Source organism: Pagrus pagrus (assembly GCF_965226575.1).
Source record: "Pagrus pagrus genome assembly, chromosome: 4".
Classification (NCBI taxonomy): Eukaryota; Metazoa; Chordata; class Actinopteri; order Spariformes; family Sparidae; genus Pagrus; species Pagrus pagrus.
Genome location: NC_140188.1, coordinates 29,471,195 through 29,493,972, shown reverse-complemented (window position 1 = coordinate 29,493,972; position 22,778 = coordinate 29,471,195). Strand labels below are relative to the sequence as shown.

The 22,778-nt window shown below is 39.5% G+C and overlaps 1 protein-coding gene across 1 annotated transcript; it reads left to right on the top strand.

Annotated features, from left to right (window-relative positions):
• Nucleotides 1-615: 615 nt before the first annotated feature.
• On the top strand, nt 616-22,301 carry LOC311255515 (alpha-2-macroglobulin-like; the record flags this gene model as incomplete). The annotated part of the gene is made up of 36 exons (XM_084350059.1): nt 616-701; nt 870-1,050; nt 1,224-1,380; nt 1,827-1,879; nt 2,317-2,337; nt 3,503-3,668; nt 3,765-3,852; nt 3,952-4,102; nt 4,794-4,911; nt 5,036-5,145; nt 5,237-5,404; nt 5,688-5,915; nt 6,897-6,960; nt 7,082-7,227; nt 8,214-8,363; nt 9,837-9,983; nt 10,091-10,178; nt 10,308-10,479; nt 11,279-11,504; nt 12,631-12,757; nt 12,943-13,064; nt 13,162-13,213; nt 13,519-13,602; nt 14,594-14,770; nt 15,126-15,201; nt 15,626-15,782; nt 16,049-16,123; nt 16,424-16,586; nt 16,667-16,854; nt 19,387-19,599; nt 20,584-20,708; nt 20,966-21,056; nt 21,165-21,233; nt 21,317-21,422; nt 21,961-22,002; nt 22,128-22,301. The coding sequence occupies 36 exons, from the start codon at nt 616-618 to the stop codon at nt 22,130-22,132; spliced, it is 4,392 nt and encodes a 1,463-aa protein (XP_084206185.1). The 3' UTR covers nt 22,133-22,301.
• Between the last annotated feature and the right edge of the window lie 477 nt (nt 22,302-22,778).

Genomic DNA, 22,778 nt, shown 5'->3' with positions numbered 1-22,778 from the left:
CAATGACAAAATCAAACATCACATGCTGGGTAAAGGGCAGCGTGGGATGTTTAATGTTAGTAGCAGAGTCAAACTTACTCAGAATTGATCGAAGAAAATAGTTGACGACTAGCGTGATATCTTGGCATTGTCATCATTGAAGGAATGTGCAGAAGAAAATGCTTATGAATTGCGGTATAAGATTTAAAACACAATAATATGAATAGCTCCACAATATCTTAAAACGACTGTAAAGAAAAACTGTAAAGCTTTTAATGTTCAATTTTTTATATACAGTGATGTAACAACATCAGCAATGCATTGGCGAATGCATCATTACTGTAAAAAAAATGTGTAAAAAGTATGTCTATATTACAACTGACTTGAAATGAATTGGATTTTGTCCTTTTGTTTTGTAGAAAAATAGTCATTTCATTTTTCTTTAAAAACAGCCTTTCAATTGCAGTCAGCCTGAAACACTACATTAAGAACATCTTCAAATCTGTAACTGATTAACTTCCCTGAAAATCAGATTGGTTGCACGATGAGTTGCATCATGTGTGTGTGAGCGGGGGTGGATTTCTGTATTGAAGTCTATTTAACAGATGCTGACTCTGAGTCCCCTGTCAGTCAGCCATGGGTCCTCCTGGGATTCAGATGTGGACATGGACAGCGTGTGTCTTCTTAAGTTGGTTGTGTGTTGGTCAAGCAGCAACAGGACCGTAAGTTGACCTGTCCTATCCGACAGAATAATAATAGCATGCGTATGGGGGTTTACATGAATTTGAATAATGCTTTATTGCTGCATAATCTTATGATCTGGGTTGGAGTGTCCTCCATGTCAGATCCAGTGAGGTACCTACTGTATGTGTGTATGTTTCTGACTGTAGGCAGTACATGGTCACCATTCCTGCAGTTCTCGAAGCTGGAGCTAACACCAAATTCTGTGCGAGTCTCCTGCAGCCCAATGAGACTCTGGTCATGACTGTCACTTTGACGTCCCAAGAGAAGAATGCAACCCTTCTCCAGAAGACATCCAGTAAAGAGTTTCACGACTGCATTCAATTTGAGGTCAGCTCTCGAAATGGACTATAAGACACAGATTTGTCGCACAAAATGTTTTTAAAAAGTCACAATGGTGTTTATCGACAAATGCTTTTGTTATACAGCATACACTTGTGATTTTAAGAGAAAACTGATCTTAATGGCGCCTTTGCTGTCTATGAAATATTTGTCTGTAACAGGTTCCTTTAGTGCAGAATGAGTTGGTGCAGAAGTTGGAAGTGGAGGTACGAGGCAACACGTTTTACTCAAAAGAAGTCAGGAGTGTCAAAATCAAATTCTATCAACCAAGGACATTTGTCCAAACAGATAAACCGATCTACCTCCCTGGACAAACAGGTAACCTTCAGATGATTATCTATGATGTTGTACACAACATAGATTATTCTTGGGATAGTGAAAATTCTCATTATCCCAAATTAAAAATGTTGCACTCCGGTTTGTGTTTTCATCCCTCGCTGGGAAACCCATCATAATCTCCCAGATTGTAGTCCACTGCATGCTGAAATTGGCTTCAGATGCCCTGTGACAATTCGCTGCAGTAAATAGAAGAAGAGAACAACTGAATGACAATAGTATAGTTGAAGGAATGGGTCACAAGCTCTGCTCTAATGTTAAAGAATGCACAACAGATAATAGAGGGATCAAGCCAACAGTAAATTAACTGTTATTCTAATGTATATTAACTAGGTTTGGAAGTACTGATGTAATTTCTCAGTTGACTGTTGAACTTTGCTGTAGATGAGCTGAAAATGCTTCATATAATTTCTTTACATTTCTCTCAGTGCATTTCAGAGTCATCACACTAGACTCCAAGTTGAGACCTGCCAGTCAGCTGGTGAGTTTTTGGACGCATGAAGGCTATTTGGGCATATTCTGATGGATTTTATACATGAGCACCATTGTTTATTTGTGATGACCTGTAATGTAATAGCAGTCCAAAATAAAATGTGCTTGTTGTTGGATTTTGTGCTCTCTTCAGCTGCTGTGTGTATGTTCTGTTTGTTCATGTTGTGAACATTTATATTTAATCGTCATTTAGTTATTGAATTGTGCTCAAAATGGACAGATTCACATTATAACAGAAGTCAGTTATGTAATGAGTTGACTGACATGGTTGGTGTTATGTGACTCAGTCAGCTCCTGGTGAAGCTCTGGGTCAATAGTACAACCAGGGCCTCTTTCAGTAAACTTGTCTGTGCTGCGTTTGAACATTTTTGCTGATGCTGTAATAAATCAATTATATATAACATATCTCTCATTTTTTTCTTGCAGTACAATATCATTGAAATTGAGGTAAGACAAGGTCCACATACCCTTTTTTCTCATGTAATAAAATAGACACAGCAAGAGACTAAGCTTTCTGTTAAGTTAACAATTCTGTCACCTCAAAACTTAACCCCCAAGAACAATAGCATGCAAAGCTATCGTAACCTGAACCAGCTACAACAACACATGGCTATAACATTCTGTCGGCTTAACCTCTGTCGAAACGGGCTGACTTGGCTAATGATCAATAACTAGTTGATACTTTTATGTTATTTTAAATTACAGAGTTGAGGCAGAGCAGCTGGAGGACATCAGAGGGAAAACCAGAAAACATTTTCTCCATAAAATATGATCCAGTTTCTACAAAATCACTGATAGTGACGTGTGACTGTTCCGTAGAGCTTTATGCTCCGTTCGCTGAAGTTACGTAGTCCAGAAACACAAGTCACTGTAACATCAAAATGATTTTGAAGCTTTTGATTTCAGGTTAAGTAATGTTGCTTTCACTGTAAAATCATGTTTTATAGGCTAGTTTAACTTACCCGTCCCTTCTTCTTCTGTACAAATTACATTCAACAGTTTAGCACAAAAAAATAATCTTAACTCAAGCTCTGTTTTCAAGCATTTCTGTAGACTTATAAAGCATATAACGGTCTTCATCAACAGAGTTTGCCCCGTTTTTGTTGTTATTTTTTATGCACTGCACAAGCTCCACTCAGATATACGGACTGTGATATTAAAGCTAATCATTAGTTTAGATTTATTTCAACAATTTTATTCAATTTGATTTAAAAAGGATATGAAGCAAAATATATATAATTCTTTTTAGCAATAATTTCCCTTCATATATCTGCAATGGACAGTATCCACTCATACCAGTATATCTGTAATGGGATGCTACTACTGCCATTAGTTGGGATCTGTTGGAGGTAGTTAATTAAAAAAAAAAAAGTGTGTGTAATATAAAGTGTAGGCTTCAAGTGCTTTATGTAAACATGAGGTTTTCACAAAGAGTCAAGTACAATTTTACACCGTCCAAATGTATCCCCCAAAAAGAAGATAAAGAAGATAAAAATAATCAGTCAGCAGCATGGTATGGTTTGCACTGTATTTCTGTGTACATGTTACCTCTTACAGTAGTTTCCCTTTTTTGTCATGAATACCTTTTTGTCCCATGTATTTTATTACACAGGATGTTAACAGCAACAGGATTGGACAGTGGCTGAGCAAGACATCCGGTGGTAAAATACTGCAGCTTTCTTACTCCTTGAACTCTGAGGCCCGTGAAGGAACCTACAACGTTATTGTATCAGTTGGTGAAGAAAAAATACATCATGCTTTCAAGGTTGAGAAATATGGTATGTCATATTTGTTTTTTACAACTTTTCATTTCAGTCCATTTGAAAAATAACAAAAATCAAGCAAGAATGCTAACAATCCTATTTTGTCCCCAGTTTTGCCTAAATTTGATGTCAAAATAAAAAAATCATGTGATGAGGCAAATATTGATCAGGAAGAAATGGAAGCTGAAGTATGTGCAAAGTAAGTCAAAGGCCTTTCACTCATTACACTACAATTGATCCAGTGTGGTGCTGAATGACTCCTTTAAACAACACAATTTTCTATGACCATCATAAAAAGGTATACATATGGCCAGCCTGTACCAGGCAGTGTTCATGTTGAGATGTGCCGACCTCTTCAACGCTACCGGTATCGTGTTCCTATAATTGACCTTGATAATCCGGAGGGTGTCCCTGAGATAACAGCCCCATGTCACAAGGAGACAAAGCAGGTACAGTTTCATCTGTGCTGAAACAATGTGAAGATAAAGGTAGACCTTATATGTGCTTATACAGTCTCTGTGTGTGTGTGTGCATTATTCCATGAAAAACAATGAAATACTGCAGCAACTTCTGAACTGTTTGGGTAATCTGTTTAATCATGTTGGGGGAAATTCAATCATGCTTTCATTGTAACAACCATTCAATACTGGGCTCGAGTACATTCCCCCTACAGCTTCAGTCTGCAGTCGAGATTACAGTACATGAGCACCCAACAATGGAGGTCACTTCAACTGATCGCTGCTGCAGTCAGGTTGATAAATGGAAGTAAAGACTAATCCACTTTTTAAATCCTTAATGTAAAATATGTTCTCTCAGAGCTCTCCTTCTGTTGGTAAATGGCTCCAGATCAGAGCAGAATCTAATGTGACTCAGGGTGTTTATTGCTCCACTTTATCTGGGTCTGCCACCGACTCTCTCCTCCAGAGCTGGCTGACCCTGAGCAGCTGCAGCGGCTATGCACCCCTTCTCCACTCGGTCCTGTGTATTTGCTCTGCTTTGATGGAGAGACTCCTAGAGGCAGAAAATACATATTATGCATTTAAGGAGTAATTCCATAATGTGTTTGAAATTTGGAGAGTTTGTCCATTTATTCATGTTTTCATTTATTCCAATTGTATCTTGTTTTATTGGACTTCACAGACAGACAAGGCGGGTTGTGCCACTTTTACCTTTAAGAAGTCCACTTTCACAAAACTTGACCAGAAAGTGTTGAGGGATGAGCTGGACCTCAAGGCCACAGTGGAAGAGGAGGGGACAGGCAAGTTATATAATATCTTATCATATATTTAGATTTCACAAAGAGAATAAGTATCAAGAAAATTACAGTGTCATGAATTTAAACAATACAGCTTACTGACGTAACATGAAGGCTTCTTGTGCAGATATTTCACACGCAGCACAGGAGAAAATAAGGATTTCATATGTTGTTGGAAAGCTGTCGTTCATTGACACACCCAAGATTTATGAGCAAGGATCAAATGTGGAGGGAAAAGTAAGTGAATGTGGTCTTCACTTCTTCAGTATAATTCTCTGCAAATCAAGCCATGGGCAATGACAGTGATACCACTTTGTGCCTCCAACAGGTTAAAGCAGTTTATTACAATAATACACCCATTCCTGACATGCCGGTATACCTGTTTGAGGGTAAGAGATGGTCAGCAAATCGACTACAGAATCTCACAACGGACAACAATGGTGTTGCTGCTTTCTCATTGAGCACAGCTAACTTTAAAGGTGACTTCCAACTCCACGTAAGTAAGATAAGACACAGAAACCACAATCTGTTAGCTTACATTCATAAGTCACATCATAAGGCTTTTTTGAAGGTGATAACGTAGCCCAAACACTGATATCTTTAATGGTATCTCAAAATGCTACAACTGAACAAGGCGCCAGCGTAGTAGCTAGTGCCCATCTTGGAACTGTTTACCATTTCTACCTAAATATTTGCTTGGCTGTGAAGAATGAACTCACTTTCCAAAGTGTTCTTTTATCTCAACCACTTCAATTATTTATGTTTTTTCTGCAATCTAGGTTGGCAACAAACCGGCACTGGGGTATGATCCTTATAGAGTTGCACACTATGAAATCGGAAATCATATGGTGTCTTTGGTCCAACCTACTTCCCCTGATACTAAATCCACGAGCTCCCTGGAGGTGAAGAAGAAGGATGCACCACTTCTTTGTGACAGAGAAGAAGACATCTCCATTAAATACACTGTAGTTGGAGAGGCGCAGGGCTCTGTGGATGTGATGTATCTGGTGAGTGGTGGGTGAACTGATTGTCGGCTCGACACCAGTTCTCTTCCAGAGACAAGGACAGCAGAGATATTTTTAATCTGACCTTTAAACTAGATTACTGGCATCTGGCAAGATCCACTGTGTACGATTTACGAGGATCCATTAGTGTGAAGGGAATATAATATTCATAATTAGGGTTTTGATCAGTGTATAATCATATAATATATAATAATATATAATCACCTGAAACTAATAATCATTGTGTTTTCATTACCTTTGAACAAGCCTTTAAATCTACAGAGGGAGCAGATCCTCCTCCAAAGATGTTGCACCAGCATCTAACACAAAAAAGCAACATCTGTTATGTAATCTTAAAATAATTGATAGATTCATAATAATCCAAAATTACAGGATACACTGTAAACACGGCTTCAATCGCAGAAACAGTAATACATAAAATGTACAATTGAATATTATGAGGCTACTTTGTGAAGAAAGATGAAAAAGAAAATGTTTTGATAGACCCAGTAATATTCCATAGAGATAAAATGTACACTGATCCCCATTGATGACTGGCCAGCCTATTACATTGCACACTGCAAATTATGTGTTTCCAAATGTGCAAATTTTAATCACCTTTCCAAAAAACAGCTAAATAGAATATGGATTGTTGTGTGTTTGTACCTTGTACCTTGTTTCCATCCATTGCTTTTATCCAAATAATAGGAGTTGAGCGACACTTCTTGAACTTGTGAGACCTGTGAGACAGGCCCCAGATCCCCCTTTTAGCTGAACAACCACATATTGGTGTCTTACACACTGAACCTGTACAGAAAACTTTTTGACCTGAATCATAGAAACAAATACCCCTCAGTACTTAATAAAATGACAAATGATCACACACCACAACACCAGGCAGTGTTGTAACCTGATGTTAAAGGATATTGAGTTTTTAGTGTAACATTACTCATTCTTTATGTCCCTTTCTCTGAAATGCTTCAGGTTTTATCCAGAGGCGCCATTGTCATGCAAGGACTTAAACAGATCGAGGTGCAAGATAAATCAGGTGGGCAAAGTATGACGTCTTAATAACCCTTTATTCGAGACCGAATGAGCTGCATTGTTATTGATCTATTGTTTCATGTGTATGATGATTGTTGTTAATAACAGCTGGTTTGTTGCTTCAGTGACTGAGGGTGAGATGTCCTTCAAGTTGAAAGTGTCTGCAGAGATAGCACCAGACGTCCAGATTGTGGCTTACGCCGTCCTCCCCAGTGAGGCTGTGATCGCCCACAGTGCTGACTTCTCCACTGAGAAATGTTTTAGTCACAAGGTCAGTATAAGAAGACTTGTGTTACTGACTGTGCTTGTCAAAAGCACGCGTAAAATCAAAAGGTATATTAGTTGTGTTACAAAAGGTCAATATGTGGCCGTGATCAATTATATGAACAGCCTCCAAGACCAACTGAGGTCAGTTTGACATCAGGGGATACGGTATGGAGGTGATTTACAGCAGCTGCTTAGTGAGAGACAAATGTATCCAAGACTGTGACTGAGTTGTATTTTGTTTCTGTTGAGTTTGAATGAAGTGTGTTTTAAGATGAATTAACAAGGCAAGTAAGCTCCTCTTTGTTCAGTGAAAGAGAGAAATGTTACTACAGATGGCATATGGTTATATTACTATTTGGTAAGGAAAATAGATGGAAAAGTATTTACTTTCTTGACTTTTGTCATTTGTTTTGTTCATTTATAACACTAAAAGTTAAGAGAACTTGTGAAAATGGGTAAATGAAACTCCAGCTCCGAGCTGAAGTACAAAGTGGTATTCTTGGACAGCCTGTCCTGTCAGGGACAGGACAGGGTTAGCTGATTAGCATGACGACTTACATCAACACTGTTGTTTCTTCAAACTGATGATAATGTAAGTTTTTTTTCCTCTAATGTTTAAAACTAAAATTCTGGCCATGTCTTACAAATTGCTCATTTAATATTTCACAGGTATGGTTGTGAAATCCCTTTGCAGTAGTTATACTTACTAACATGCGTGCAAATTAGTGCCATGAGGCCATTCCTCTGTCAAGCACCTCTGACCATGAAAAAAAATTACATTCTAGTGAGTGACTTCTATCTTTCCTCTCCCCTGCGAGGTACTTTACACATAAAGGTGTTAGCTTGATGAAAAGGACAGTGATTTAATTTGACAGGCCTCCTGATTAAAAATCAGTCAAGGAGTCATTTACGCATTTGACGAGATCAGAGATTGTCATCTTAAACCACTAAAACCCAGATGGTGTGTTTTGGGTTTTCTGTATGTGTCAGGTGTCCTTGGAGTTTTCTCCCTCCTCAGCTGTCCCAGGAGAGGAGACCAACCTGCAGGTGACGGCCCAGCCAGACTCTCTGTGTGGTGTGAGTGCTGTCGACCAGAGTGTCCTCATCAAGGAGCCAGGGAAGACCCTGCAGGCAGAGCAGGTAACTGCTGGAATCACCACAGATGGATGCAAACATCATCTGTGTGCCTTCTAGGGCTGTAGCTATCGATTCTTTTTGGAATCGATTAATCTAGCACTTTATCGATCGATTAATCGATTAATCGTATATATATATTTTTTTGCATTTTTAAACAACCAAAACAAATAATGCATGACGAAAATGATGTGGCTGTAAAATGATCAACCATTTGGCTTTTATTTCTTAAAAAAACAGAGGTATTTCTTACAACTCCAACATTTGGCTCCAAAACTTTATTGCAATTTACCCATTTAGTGCAAGTGCAAACAATTAAATAACAATACAGTTTCAACTTACTGTAAAACATGTATAACATGTAACACTATGAATCAATACAAACTTAAATAGTAACGGCCATTTTGCCTTAGTGTTGTCTTATACAACATTACAAAAAGGGATTGCACCTTCTAACCACCTACTAACAAATAATATATAATCTCTGGGATAGGCCTATTTGCTATGGTAACCTAGCAACCTATGTGTGTGCACGCATGCTGTGTTATATATAATTTTATGTTATACACAGCACCAAATCACAACAGAAGTCATTTAAGGTCACTTTTCCTATAGAACCGGTCCGGACCGTGTTCGTTTAATTAATAATTTCTTCATCGTCGCACATCTACAATTCTCCTCCGCTCTGTTTTACGAAGGAAGGAGCTCCGGACCGACGTGAACAAACACACGTGCACACACACTTACAGACAGACAGAGAGAGAGAACATGTCATGTCGGTCTCAACTGTCTGCAAAGCAGATATCATATCTACGTTTTTTAAACGCGCACAAACTGATTCTGCTCTGGCATGTCATCTCGAGCCTTCGCAGTTCTCCGTCGTGGTGGCGGATACGCAATGCAATCTCCCCCGGGCTGCTGGAGAACCAGCGTGAGGACGTGAGTTTAGAGGACCAATCACAGCCCTTGCTGTCTCCGTTTCCCCTCGACGGAGTGACGGACACTTAAAAAATCTTTCATGCGCCCGGAGAGTACGGAGAGGCTCTCCGTCAGGCTCTCCTGCGACGGAGAGGGCTCTCTGTGTCCGTGTACGGCACTTTACGCAGTAGTAACAACGGTCCGTGTGGAACATTCAAGATCCCTGCGCGTCATAGGAATTTAACGACGCTTCGAGGCAGAGTTTTTGCCTCGACCAATTTTTGTAATCGAGTAACTCGAGTAACTCGATGAATCGTTACAGCCCTAGTGCCTTCTGAATAATCTTTTTCTTATATAAGGTTATCATTTTAGTTATTTCTTTCTCCTTTTTCCTTTCTCCCTCTGCCAGTTGTAGATTTTTAACCAACTGTACAGATTTTTGTTGATAACTTCACCCACGCTGGAAGGAAAATACTGTACACAAAAGTTATTTTTCGTCAGATCTTCATACAACACAAACATTTGGTCGTTTATAGCCTTGAACCATACCTTTCTTTTCAGATATTTGGGTTGTTGCCTGTCAGAAAAGCATCCTTTATTCCATATGACATTCAAGATCCTGACGAATGTCTGCATGTGAGACCTAGAAGACACATTATGCCACATCCTGACCGTGATGATAGAGAGGATGCTCATACAGTTTTCCAGGTACTGCACAAAAAATTACACCCCAAATAAAAAATATATTCATACATTATGTTGATGTACAATTGATTAACTTTTCAATGATGACTGTATTGTGTCGGATTATCTAGAATGTAGGGCTGAAGATGGCAACAAACCTGTTTATCCGAGTACCTTCATGCCTCAAATACATGGGAAGACAATACCACCAAGGCCATGGTCACTATGCTGACTTTGCTTTTCTTATCTATGAAATGACACATGCTGAATATTCACCAGATTTTTAAGAGCTCACTGTGTCTTTGCTGTGCTCTGCTTCTGATGAGGTATTTTCTGATTTCTTTTCAGGTATTTCTATGAGGTATGACAGTGTTCCAATGGCGAGGAGAGTGATGTTGGTAGGTGCAGCTGGAGGTGGCGGGGATGGGGGAGCTGGAGGATATCTCGATGATAATTCACCAATAGAGACAGTCCGCACTTTCTTCCCTGAAACCTGGATATGGGACCTGGTGGAAGTCGGGTGAGCTCCTCGCATGAAATTAGGAAAAATGCATTATTATTATTATTATTATCATTATATTATTATTATGTTATGTGTTCTCCTTCCTGCATGCACACATGTACAGTAAGGCAGATTGTGATTACAAATCATGTAATGTTTGTAATTATGTAATGTCATTTATGTTATTTTATGTGTTACTTATTAATCGATTTACACATGTTATGTTTTGACAAAAATATTATTCATAAACATAGCATCATATTTTGAGTTATGCTCTTTATGGTGAGAAATATTGTCTGTTTTCCACTGAATTGCATCAAACTATGTTACTCTCTCATTCAGTGTCTGAATTTCTGAATTCTTAAGAGCACAATATAGAAAAGTTTTTTCACATTTGCACAGGATATTTGAGGTTAGAGTAACTTTTTTTTAAACTATTTACAATAGATCAATTAATCCTACACATTAACTCATCTTCTCAAGTTGTTTTAATTTTGATGGAATGGAAAATGGACTTGCCTTTCCATAGTGCTTTTCCAATCTACAGACTGCTCAAAGTATTCTACAACAGTTGTCACATTAACCCATTCACACACACATTCATACACTGATGGCAGAGGCTGCCATGCAAGGTGCCAACTGCTCTTTAGGAGCAATTTGGGGTTCAGTATCTTGCACGATTCGAACCAGCGACCTTCCGATTACTAGACGACCCACTCTACCTCCTGAACTACAGCCATCACATTTTATGAATATGACTTATATAAGTATGTTTTTCCAGCTCACTGAATGTGTTTGTGTGTATCCTTTCATCCAGAGAGTCTGGAACGAAGGACGTGCCCTTCACTGTCCCGGACACAATCACCACTTGGGAGACAGAGGCTTTCTGTTTGTCCTCTCAGGGTTTTGGCTTGGCCCCTCGTAAAGAGATCAGAGTGTTCCAGCCTTTCTTCCTTGAGCTCAGCCTACCTTACTCCATCATTCGGGGGGAGCACTTTGAACTGAAGGCAACTACCTTTAACTACCTGTCCAGCTGCATCATGGTAATCAATGCTTTTACATTAATTAAAGATACACTATGGAAGATTTCTGCATTAAAATGTGGAGGCTAGCCCTTTGTTCTATATTTTATTGAGTTGTGTATTTTCATTATCCCAAAGGTCCACAAGTTTCAAGGTAATGGTGCATCTCAGCAGCTATGCCCCCACTCTGCCCAGACCTCCCTCCCATAAGTCTTTTGTTTTGTTTTCTGATGAAGAGACCCCATAAATGCAGAAACCAGATATTGTGCATTTAAAGCTAATGTCAGCATGTGAACATGACAACACTAACATGCTTACCATACTTATGTTTACCATATTCTCACAACTCAATCATGACAACAGGTTGTGGTAAACATTTGGAATTATCCTTATTTTCTTAACTAGCTTAGTTTAGAGAATACTTTATATTTTGATGTCTGCTTTTATTTGGAATAAAAACCTTTGCAAGATACATCTTCAAATTGTTAAACATGCTGTGCTGTTCTACATTTTGAACAATTGTTTTCCATCTGCCATGAATTCCCAGTTACACACATTCTCATACCCAAACAACTGAATGGGTCATTGCCAATGACTCCTTAAAACAACATACAGTATATCACAGTTCCCCAAAACAACATGACTGTTGCAGTATATCAGCAACAGGCATAATGGACATTCATTGTACACTAACTGTTTTGGTAAATTGTTTGCAAGATAACTATTTGGCTGGGTTAAGGAAAACATCATGGTTCGGTTAAAATGACTATGTTACTTAAGTAACTTCGGTCACGAATATACCTGCGTCATGTAAGTAACTTCAGTTATGTAATGTACGTGATGTAACTTAACTTTATTAGTAAGTTAAAGCTACTCACCGTTGACTTTCACATGAGACATGAACAGCGGTCTCTTGGGTGAGAGTGCTGTGCTTGTTTGACCTGACCATCCGTCCCTAACCTCCTCCATATGTGGATTTTTTCAGCCTTTATACTACTTAATCTAATAACATACAGCAAATAAAGGTCACCAGCTAACAAGAAACATAAATATGGGTCGTAATAAGCTGCTTTCACAGTTGACCTACTGTGGCCGTTTTTCTGATGGGGACAGCCTGAAAATATATATCAATGTCTCCATTTAACAGGTCAATGTGGCTCCAGCAGCCTCCTTAGATTACACCCTCACCCCCCTCTCTGGTGACCGGTATACGTCCTGTCTGTGTGGCAATGAGCGCAACACCCTCAGCTGGACCATGGCTCCCTCAGCCTTGGGTAAGGGTCAAGCTTTCATCCACACTGGGGTAAAATGTTGAACAGTGCTGAGGTGAAGTAACTGCTGTCCCTCTTTCCCCAGCACTTCTGTTTTTCATCTCTGTGACATCAGTGACAAAATGTTTTGACACTGTGATATTTAATGTTTTACTGGTGTTTCATGCTGTGTTGGTTGATCTTTTTAGGGACTGTGAATGTATCTGTGACTGCTGAGGCTGTACCATCCCACACTTCATGTGACAATGAGATTGTGAGCGTCCCAGACAGAGGTCGTATTGACGTGGTCACACGATCTCTCATTGTAAAGGTTGGTACCTTAACAAAAGATGACAAAGAAACCATTTCTGCACTGTATTTAATACAAAATAGAAACTAAGAGAAGTCATTATTTCCTTCCCTCTCAGGCTGAGGGAATTGAGATGACGAAGAACTACAACTGGCTGCTCTGTCCAAAAGGTCAGGATGGAAGGATGGATGGATGGATGGAAGGATGGATGGATAACATGTCTAAATTTGGCACTTGTGCCTTGTCCAAAGCTCTTCTTTTAAATGTTATTACTTGAATACATTTCATTAAAGTAATGTCAGAGCTCATCATGACCCAAGGACCCTCCACTTTGTGACACTGATCTTATTTTCAGTCTGACCTGTTTCAGTATACTAACTGTGTAAATTAAATCTCAATGACGCCTTTGTTTTAGTCTTGAGTTCTACTTGAGGATGCTCTCTATATTATGTTTGTTCTCTTTCTCTGCACACAGATGAGGCTTTGACAGAGGAAATAGACATACAACTCCCTGAGGTCATGATTGATGGATCTGCCCGAGCTACACTATCAGTCCTAGGTAAACTAATGAATGAATTAAATGGAGTGTTGTTTTAACCAGTGGTGGAAAGAGTACTGAAAACCTGAACTCAATTACAAGTACAGTAACATTACTGAAATATTTCTCAATTCTCAAGTAAAGCTACTGGTATTAAAATAATACTTTACAGTATTAGTTACTTTTTTAACCCTTGATGTTTAATGCATTATCAATAGCAGGCATTCAATAAAAGGAGTTTCTGTTTCTTCCTGCATTGTTCTTGTCAGAACACACAGGATAGTATCAAGTATCAAATCAAAAGGGCAATAGTACAAACCAGGAATAACTTGGGGGATAAAAGCCAGAAAGACACGATGGGGAGATGAAACCTGGAGACACAGGAGTGGAGCAGAACTTTTGAAAGTTTACAAAAAAATAAAAACATGAATCTGGTGTGTTTCCATATACTGTTTTGAGCAAAGAACTGAGCTACGTAAAGTGTAATTTCGTCAGAGGATGACGTGGTGTAGGCTACATGGCTTGAAACGCGTGGATGTGGAAGTAAACAGAGGCTAGAGGTAAACAAACAAGGAGACAAAATGGAGAGAGGTCTTTAGGAATTACTTTCGATAGGGCAAGTTGTACTTGTTCTTGCATGTCAGCTAGCATTGGCCATGTTGCATGCTGTCCGAAGACAATGTGCCTACTGGCATGTTTTCGCAGACAGCTGAAACAGCTGATCAGTCATGTGAGTTGAATGTTCGCTACATCAGAGTTTATTCAGCAAATCTGTTTCCTTCAACATTATTTCCCAACAAACTCAAACTATGACAGTTCTGCGTAGCCTTCATGGTCACCGCTCCAAACATGGGCCCGCTGCAGAGTTTTGTTCTTTGTCCAAAGACCAGGGTTTTCACTGGCCCATTTGTGATTGGATAGCCTTAGACTAGCTTTTAGGTTTAACATAACACACACTTTTATTATCTGTGTCAGGTTAGTTACTACTTAGTGAGTCAGTGTTTTTGTGCAGGTGACATTCTGGGCCGAGCCCTGAAGAACCTGGATGGGCTGCTGAGGATGCCATACGGATGTGGTGAGCAGAACATGGCACTCCTGGCCCCAAACATTTACATCCTCCAGTACCTGAGAAATACACAGCAGCTGACCCAAGCCATCATAGAAAAGTCTACCAACTACCTGACCAGTGGTGAGTCTCTGTTTGTTTAGAAACATATAAGACCCTTAAGATGTGCAAAATATACCATCTGCAAGCATCGGATTATTTTTAGCAAAATGTATTAGCAGGAGATCTGGTGTGTGTAATCACTTGACAGCGTCCCAAACATAATCCTGAGGTCACTTGGGCGACCTTTGTTGCATGCTCTCCTCTCATTCCCTTTCATCTCTCACTACTAGCTGTCCAATGAAGGCAGAATATTCCCCAAAATGTTGTTTTTCTTTGTCTGTACCTTTAAACTGATGGAAACATCATAAACAATTTTCTCTCCTTGTCAATATGTGACTCGTTAATGGCCTAATGATTGGTTTCTATTCTTATTCAGGCTACCAGAGACAGCTGAACTACAAAGATCGCGAGGGTGCTTATAGCACATTTGGAGCAGGACCGGGGAACACTTGGTAAGGACACTACTGATCAATCATCCATATATAGTATTTGTACAGGTGCAACATTGACCATCTCTTATCAATGATATACAGTTGACCTCAAGAAAAAGAAACTAAACTAAAAACACAGAGTTGATGATGTGAATCATGTATGTAAACCGTCAGGAGCAAGTACATTTTCCAGATTTTAAGTCTGATCTAAATTGCGTTCTCTGTGTTAATGACTTGAGAACTGGTGGAAAATCTGCCTGAATAATCTTTCTAAATTCCTTAATTTGTTTTTTCCATTGATGAAAATGTACGGGGGAACAAATCCTATTTGTTTTTTTGAATGTTTAGTGTTTTCTGATGACTATCGTGAGACATTACACAGGTCAAGTCCATCTTGGTGTCGTATCCTAGTAGTTAATGTCTAACCTTGTTGTAATATGCTCAGGCTGACAGCTTTCGTGCTGAGATCTTTCGCCAAAGCCCAGTCTTTTACCTACATCGACCCAACAAAGATTGAGGAGTCAAAGACTTGGCTGGAGAGCAAACAACGTGAAAATGGCTGTTTTGAACAGTCAGGAAGACTCTTCAACAACAGAATGAAGGTAAGGTGAAAATCTCTGTAGTGTTTCATATTCTAAAAGGACTATCAGTTATCACCATCAGCTGCTGATAACTGAAACTGATGAAGGTAAGACATGTACACTTCCACTGCACCATCAGCACCCTTTTTATTCATGGCTCAGTGGTAACTTTGAAACCCTGCCACCATTTGCATCTGAATGTAAGCAGTGCTCTAAATAACTTGAATAACTTCTGAGTGTTAGAGATACAGTGGTAATAATATCTGAACGATGCTCAATCTCTACAGGGTGGTGTGTCTGATGAAGTGACTCTCAGTGCCTACATAACTGCTGCCTTCCTGGAGATGAATACGTCTGTAAATGTAAGTAGAGTCTCGGCCGTACAAACAGCTAATGTGGTTTGAAATGTAAACTTTGTCATAGGCAATAATGAATAAAACATGGTATACTTTTTGATGCATTTAACTTTTTAACCTGTTGTTCAGTATCCATTCATTAAAGTCTTTGTCCAAAGTTTACTTGAATACAAGAATGTGTTCACACAGCATTCTAATACAAAACAATCATAAAACAGAATAAACATGCTGTGTTTTGATCAATAAATTCAGTTGATAATACATTTATTTATTATGATGGGTGTGTTTTTTTTTAATCTTTTGTAGGATGAGGTGGTAAAAAAGAGTCTGTCATGCCTCAGGGAGTCCATAAATGACCACAGCAATACCTACACCACTGCTCTGCTAGCATACGTCTTCACCCTGGCAGGAGACATGGAGGCCCGTGCTGAGCTTCTGAAGTACCTAGACACTGTTGCCTTAAAACAAGGTGAGTCATCTTCCTCAGGGAAATCATTGAGGCACCATTATTGTAAATGTATCTTACCTGTGCCCGTTGTCTGTTTGTAGGCGGCTTCCTCCACTGGTCTCAGACAGCAACAGAAACGTCAGCCTCTCTGTCTGTGGAGATTGGCTCCTATGTGCTGCTGGCCAAACTCAGTGCCTCTCCTACTGCTGAAGACCTGGGTTATGCCACACCGATTGTCAGATGGCTCACAGGGCAGCAGAACTACTATGGAGGCTTCTCCTCTACACAGGTACAGATTAAATAGTGTAATGCTGTACTCTGGATTACAGATATAATATGTAAAACGTCTTCATTAAAATGTCAAATAACAGCTAGACCTTCGTGAAACTTTGGACAAACATCTACTAAGGCCTCTAGACACGTCTTCAGTGATGTTTCTGAAATCATGGGGTGTTTCAAGTCTTTCTTCATCATAACACCCTCCCCCGTGTGACCCAGCCAGGGCTGATCAGACCCTAGTTATGTCCAGATGGTGAGCTACCTATGTCACCATGGGTTCTATCTTATGCCCGGTGCAAGTGTCTTTGCTAGTGTAGACTGACGTAGTTGTCATTATCACGTCCAGCGCCCACGTTGTTTAAATAGCAAATGGACAGCCCCCATCTTTGCACTCCTGAGCGTGTTGGTCTTAAAGTGAGGTGTGGTCAGGCACACTGATGTTGGTTTGCTATCTTGAGGCAGCAGAAAGCGATGGCGCCATAGACCAAACAAAGTAGCGTCGTTTTCCCTGTGATGTTACTTCCAACTAGGAAGTTGGAAAGGATCATACCCCCACTCAGGCCAACGTGACCAATCCCAACACCCTTTTGTGATGCAGCCTTGCCTAACCTAAACCACTTTTCTGGCTGTTAAATAACATATTTAAACCTTGCATTGAACTAACAAATGAAAGAATAGATTTGTACTTTATTTCTTGCAAGACACTTTGCAGCGCCTCTGCTCACACAGCTGAGCTACATTTGCCCTGATGAAGGTCACAGTTGAAGCACAGTTGAAGTACAGCTTCAAGATGAGCATCAGTAAGCCTGGACCTGTACTCGCATTTATTAAATTCCATACTGTAGTCGAGAAACAGTTTCTCACACAGATACATGCTTCCAAAAAGGCAGGATGGATAGAGGGAGTTCTCTGACATTGTCATGTTGTCTTTTCCTTGTGCCTCTCTGAATTTAGCTTTAGCTCACAATCTCAGCAACTCTTCTGTCACCTGGAATTTGTCGTTAATACCCCTGATGAAAAAAGCTAGCTGTATGTTTTCGGTCCAGTCTGTGCTTTCAACAAGTGTCACAGAGAATGCAGTGAAACTTCATGTCCCATCACTGTTTATAAATGTCAGTTGATAACTCGTTAATCTGCTCTGCCAATGTGTTTGCTTTTTGTGAACATTTTTGCAACACTGCCTGCGTAATATATACAAGTCCACCAGCACAGCAAGTTTGACCGCATTATCAATTGTGTTTATTCACATAACCTGGACATGTGTTTATTTGCCCCAAACAACCAGATTAGTTTAATGTACATTAACCATAAGATAGTGAGCAATGGAACATACACCAAATGTGTGTTTGAATTCAGTTCAATCACTAAGCTCAGCACTCACCGGAGAGTCAGGTTTTCTGTCTGTTTTTCCCTCTCCTCCCTGTAACGTTATGTTCATGAATAACATTACATTTCCCCATCCAGCTCCAGATTGCAGTCAGTTCATTAACACCCAACAATGGACCTCCACAGTTCACTGCTGCAGTTAGCTTGATAGATAGATAGATAGATAGATAGATAGATAGATAGATAGATAGAAGTTTGAACAGTGATGTGATCAGGCTCAGATATATACAGTGTGAATACTGTAGTGTTTTGAATGTTTTTTGTAAAGCCCTCTATACATATAAGGTATGATTAGTAGGATCTTTCATTTGATTATTACAGACTTCAGGTTTATTCATTCATTCACTCAGCTGATGTCAGTACTTCTGATCTTCAGCCACTTTAGACTTACTTGGCACTGTCGCTCAGTCCAATGCTTGATACAGCAGGATCTTCAGCTCTTCAGCTCTGCAGGTCCTGGTTGTTTCTTCATGGGGGTAGAAGCCAGAGGTGCTCCTTGTTCATACGTGGAGCAAGAATTTCTGGATTTACTAACTGTACACATAATCCTTGTAATGTCCCCAAAAGTGAAATTATACAACCTCAAATCTCGCCTCATCTCATAACCATAATGCAAAGTCCTTACAATAACAACAAGGATGATAGTCTGTCTACCACTGTGTACGTACAATCACAATTTACAGTCCTGTCATAAATAAAGGCAACTAATAACTGACAGTAGAGCAAGAATACAGCTGGTCAAATTAAGACTGCTATCTTATGATCTTCACGTGTGGCATGTGTGTATACAGTACCTTTACAGCTCACTTAGCTCTGCTTTAGCAATGCCACAGTAACAATAAAACAGTGACTCACTTTCACCCTTCAGGCCAGGAGGACTTATTAGAGAAGGTATTACAAGAAGAGACAACCAGTACCTGGCTGCTTAGCAGTTGATATCTCTCCTTCGACCTAACACCAGATCTGTTACTTCTTCACACTCTGTTGATAGGGTTAGTTAATTTTTGGAATGTCTTAAACTTAAATTATGTCGAGATCTTAACCACAAATTACAAATATTAAGGATCTGAGCATTTAATTGTCTTTGTTTTAACTTAAAATCAGTGATGGCTGTCATTAGATTTCTGATTTTTTTATATATATGTGTGTCTCGTAGGACACAGTGGTGGCTCTTCAGGCTCTGGCTCTCTACGGAACTCTGGTGTTCAGTCCGGAGGGTTCGAGCACAGTGACAGTCCAGTCTCCCAGTGAACAGCTCGTATTTGATGTGAATCAGGGCAACAAACTGCTCTACCAGGAAGTGGTGCTGAAGGATGTGACAGGAAAGCACAGCCTGGAGGTGAAGGGCACTGCATGTGCTTCGATGCAGGTCAGTCATCACTGCAGCTCTACCTATTTCTCTTTGATATACAGCACATACATTACCACAAACACAACAATGCACCAATGTTAAATATGCATTTTTTGCCATACCTCTATTATAATGGGTCGTGGTAGTATGCTTTGTTTTAATTGAAGGCTGTTTCCTTTCCAAATTAGGGGTGAAATCTGACTATTTCAGTTATTACAAAAGTATTATGTTAAGAAGATTGTGATCTGACAATAAGTATAACAATTTAGGAAACACACGTCTTCAGTGTGTTAATTATTCCACCTAAGAAGATATGCAGCAGATGCCAGCACTCAACATCTTCCTTCATGTTTTGGTGTGTAAATGATACTTACAATACAATCATTGTAACAAGACCACACATCTCATTTAATAAGTCTCACTCTGAAATCTTGTGAGGTGACTTTGAATAAATTCTTGATGGCCGTCTTTGAGCTACACTCCAAACTCCTCTCTCCATCTCTGACTCACATTTACATCATGGTCTTCCTGCAGCAACTCACCTCTGGTTACAAAACAGATCTCATCATTTAACAAAAAGCTCTATCTCCATACAATTTTTTTTCTGTAATGTTTTCAGATTAACAACCTCACCCTTTCAGCAGCAAAAACAAGCAATTAAAGTGGTTGTTTTGCAACCAATAGCTGTATTTCAGCTGCCAGCTGAGGTGATTTACTGGACCCATTCTCAAACATTTGGTAACAATGAATGATTTAAACACCAAAATATGTAAATATAGGGCACATATTTAAAAATACCGGTCCAGATGTTTGTGAAGGTTAAGGAAAAGATATAGAAATGTCATCAGCATAAAGTGAAACACTATGCTCCATGCTATGGTAAATATCTGCAGATATAGCAATAGTAAATGGCTTGATTGCCAGGGGAAATTAAAGGGTTACTTAAACCACATTTGTCCACTTTTATTGGTATTAAACCTTCCTTGTGCACCTCTTTCCCAGATTTCTCTCCACTACAACATCCCAACTCCTACTGATGTCACCATCCTCAGTGTGGAGGTTAAACCAGAGGCTAACTGCACCCGCAAATCTCAGAGACCCAAACTCACTCTGAAGTTGAAGTCCCTGTAAGTAATCATCAACAACTGGATCTACATTATAGCAATGATAGAAGAATACTAAAACACTGAACAATCCTCTGCAGATGAACATGTGGGAAATGTTTATAACTTCGTAGTTAATACTTTGCTCGTGCATATCTTAACTGTAGATAAAGCCCCGTCCAAAGCTCCATATTAAAAGATATGTCTGCATGCAACTAGTAGATCTTGAAAATGGATGAAATGTAACTAAATAACATCACATTTTTATGCTTGTATTACAGATATAGAGGAAAGGAGAGCACTACTAACATGGTGATCCTGGATATCAAAATGCTCTCAGGATTTGTCCCAGACCCACAGTCTTTGAAGAGGGTAAGCTATTTTAGTAGTTATTTAAACTTTAACTTTGCATTATTTGTGTGAGCATTTGTGTCTATTGTTGATGTCATGACAACTGGATAACCCATCATCTCCTCACAGCTCAAAGGTGCTCTGCTGGTGGATCGTGTTGAACAAAAGGAAGATCACGTTCTCGTGTACTTTAAGGGGGTGAGAGGAATTCACAGTGAGTAACTATTAATGATGTTCTACACATTTGTTACTGATTGCGTTGTCTGTTTTTCTTCCAACAGCTAACAAAAGACATACCTATCAACCATATCCTTGAGATTGTGCAGGAGCACCCAGTGCAGAACCTGAAGCCAGCTGTGGTCAAGATCTATGACTACTACCAAACAAGTACATCAGATACTCTACTACAGTCCTCTCTAATACTCAATCAATAAATCTTTATTTGTATGGCGCCAATTTACAACAAAAGTCATCTCATGACACTTTCCAAATTGAGCAGGTCTAGACCATACTCATTATAGAGACTACACCACACACTGATACACTATGCTCTTTACTAAAGCTGTACAAAAACCTGAGCATTTGTCAGAATAGCAATCCATGAACCCATTGGCTATTGTCTGATGACAGTTTAGCCTATGAGGGCAATGGCCAATGTGAGGTTTCCATTGTAGCCATCAGATATCCAGATAACGAATATCAGAGAATATGAGATTGTATTTCGGCCAATCCCTTCAATCTCTTTTGCTCTACACATTGACTGTTTACCTGCACACAATAAAAGCCTGCCTGTTTAAAGGGAGTATCAAGAGAATATCATATTAGTAAATTTGAGTATTGTATGACTTAATGAGTTAGACTGGAGCACTTGAAGAAAGTTCACTCTTATTTGATTGTTTTCTCTCTTCCATCTCTCTTCTGCTAGGTGACCAGGCTGAGACAGAATACAACTACCCTTGTGTTGCAGGTAACAATCTGTAATAACATAGAGAGGCAAATCCATATATCTGAAAGTAATTCAATGGTTGATAACCTTAAACATTTCAACCACAAAAAGCAATCACTTTGAGTTTTCTTTTCTTTCTTTCACAGCTTGAAGAGTGATGTGTAGTCCATCCTCAGGTGGTCGCTGATTCCAGTAATATTTAATAAAAGCCCTGCTACCTTTTAATGTAATTGAATTGTACACATGCAGTTAAGAATTATTGCACGTTAGCGAAAGACATGCACAATGGACAATGAAATAAAGTGATCTCAATCTCCACCTTACAACCACTCTTGTGTTTCACTGTTTTTCCTCTGGAGTGTCTCCGGGCTAGAGAGAGCAGACAGGCTGGGTGTCCGAAGTTAGGGCTGCCCCTCCATGAGCAGCCCTGTGGCAAAACCCGCCTTGCCAAAACCAAGTAACGTTTCCTGCATCCAAGCTCGGTGTGTGTGGAGGGACAGTAAGCCATGTGTACACCTGGCCTGTCTGCTCTGCCTTGTCCAGAGACACTGCTACGAGCTTGCTCGACAAGCCGAAGAGGATGCTGTGTTTTCTGGGGAAAGTACAGCTGGCTTTGCTACGTTCAACAACCTTTCGTAGCTTTTTTAGTCTAATAAATACATAAATGAATGCCACAATCATATAAACACAAGCTAAATAGCTTGTCGGTATAGGCTATTGGCAAGTTTTGGCTGTACTTTGTCTTCTATTCTTGTACAACAAGTTACTTTGCTTTTGCAGTATGACCAAACAACAGA